General features: G+C 28.4%; 1 protein-coding gene across 1 annotated transcript in view; it reads right to left on the bottom strand.

Moving 5' to 3' along the window:
• Window positions 1–1,418: 1,418 nt before the first annotated feature.
• Window positions 1,419–2,285, bottom strand: part of LOC107579165 (immunoglobulin superfamily member 11-like) — a gene marked incomplete at both ends in the record, with an annotated part of 2,943 nt that continues 2,076 nt past the window's right edge. Inside the window, one exon of the mRNA XM_016265026.1 lies at window positions 1,419–1,566. Within this exon, the coding sequence (XP_016120512.1) occupies window positions 1,419–1,566 (148 nt within the window). The remainder of the gene's footprint in view (window positions 1,567–2,285) is intronic.

Below are 2,285 nucleotides of genomic sequence, written 5' to 3'. Positions count from 1 at the left end.
TTCCTGAATGAATCAGCCGTTTGAACGAATCAAATGAATGAATGACTGACTCAATGACTTACTCATAAGGCATTTCCCGTCACCTAGTGGCAGTTTTAGTTTTTTATTTAGAGTATCATTTCATTTAAAATAATTTCATATTTACATGTTTATAAAAAAAAAATCCATATTAGTAAAAAAACTAATTAAAGGGATAGTTCATCCAAAAATGTATAAAAATAATAATTATTATTTCTAAAGATACATTATGTAATATGTCTATTTCAGACTTTTCTCATGTAACACAATAATGGCATTAAATGATCTTTTGTGGGCAATTTCTAAGCCAAATTTGATGTGATTAATATGCGATTAATCAGATTAATTAATCACCACACTGTGTAATTAATTAGATTCAAAATGTTTTTAAATGAATGATTATGGAACGTTCTTATGACTTTATTAATATTTGATATTCGTTCTCATAACGTTGAGAGGAAACATTCTTAGAACATTATTTTCTGAATGTTCTCGTGATATTATTTTTACTTTATGAATTTTCTTATAACGCTGAGGGAAAACGTTCTGAGCTCAACATTCTTGGAATGTTCGTATGATGTTATTTGTACTTGATGAACATTCTAAAAAGGCTTTTGTAACCTTTACATAACATTCTAATCAACGTTCTTAGAATATTAAAAATAAACATTCAAATAACATCATATTTTGGGTAAAAATAAAATTAGTAGAATGTTTAAAAAACATTTTAGTCACCTTTAAATAACGTTATAACCATCCCAAGAAAACGGGATATTTCAATGTTTTAGAATCATTTCAAAACAATGTTCCCACAACATTTTTATAACCTTCCATAGAGCGATTCTTTTGAGTCACTCAGTCAATGAATGATTCCTCAGTCTGACAGTATTGTTAACGTTAACTAAAACTATTAAAAATCCCTTTTGTTAATCGAAATAAAGCTGAAATTAAATACAAACATTAGATGAAAAACTCAAACTAAAAATGCTTTGGCAACTAACTGAAATAAAATAAGTTTAATTTGAAGCACCAAAATTACTCAAACTAAAACTGAAATAAAATAAAATAATTAAAGCTAAATAGAAATAATAAAAAAAAACATTAAAATAAATAAATTAAATTAAAACGGGAAAATATACAAATAAACGCTAGTTCAAAACATTAATAAATAATATTATATTAATATTATATTAAGCTAGGTGACTGTGGAGGTGTTTTTAGTTACTGTTACAGTACGTCACATCAAACTCTTATTATTATCTTATTATTAAAAGAGCAAGAAATAGCTTGTTTTCTTCATATTTAAATGATGTTTCACGTTTTAGTAGTTTCAAATGAACTTTATATTGATATAAATCAGGACACAGACAAGCTTCATCTGATTGTTGCTGAAGGGTCACCTGATCTCGTTGGGAATCTCCTCCTCCTCGTATTTGTTCTTGTTTCTCCAGTAGAAGAGCGTGATGAGCACCAGTAAAGAGCAGATGAGGAGCACCAGAATAGCAGTGGCGATGGTTCCTGCGATCAGACCGACGCTCTGAGGCTGTGCTGTCACACATCAGAGACAGACAGACGACTGTGAGGTCGGTGTGTGTGATTTAATGACACTAGGACTGTGCAAAACTACACATTTCAACCTGATGAGTGCTGTGGGATCTCCTAACATCACTGTATGTGAGGGTGAGTGTGGACAGAATCCGGTCATATTTACTGTATAATGTGGAATGTCAGAATTTGGCAAAAAGAAAAACAAAACAGAATTTGGGGAAAAAATAAAAACAAATACCAGGGCCCTAAAAATTAATGTTTGGTGAAACTTTTAATAAATTGTTTTTAAATGGCAAGTTTCACGATTTTAGTTAATTAGCCATGTTTTTTGATGACTGCTGTACGTGAATATTAAAACACAAAAGATTATTATCAAATACAGGTCTTCAGTACAACCTCATAATAAAGGTTCAGTTTAACTTAAAGACACTGTGACAGAAATATATCAGTATTGTACAGCAGAATATACTTCTCAAAGTAGTAATAATAATAATAATAAAATTAAAGGTTAATTTTTAAAGGAATATCATAATTTTCTTCCATGCTTTAATTTGAGCAGTAAAGCTGTTATGAAGCACGTTGTTTGTTTGTTTGTTACATTTTCAATTGATTACGATAATTTTTAATAATACATTTGTATTATATCATAAAATGAATTATATCAAAAAATAAAAAAATATATATACTATATATATATATATATATATATATATATATAT

Source organism: Sinocyclocheilus grahami, unplaced genomic scaffold, assembly GCF_001515645.1.
Source record: "Sinocyclocheilus grahami isolate Dianchi unplaced genomic scaffold, SAMN03320097.WGS_v1.1 scaffold14866.1, whole genome shotgun sequence".
Lineage (NCBI taxonomy): Eukaryota > Metazoa > Chordata > Actinopteri > Cypriniformes > Cyprinidae > Sinocyclocheilus > Sinocyclocheilus grahami.
Note: the sequence above shows the minus strand (reverse complement) of the source record. Positions and strands in the feature narration are given on the sequence as shown.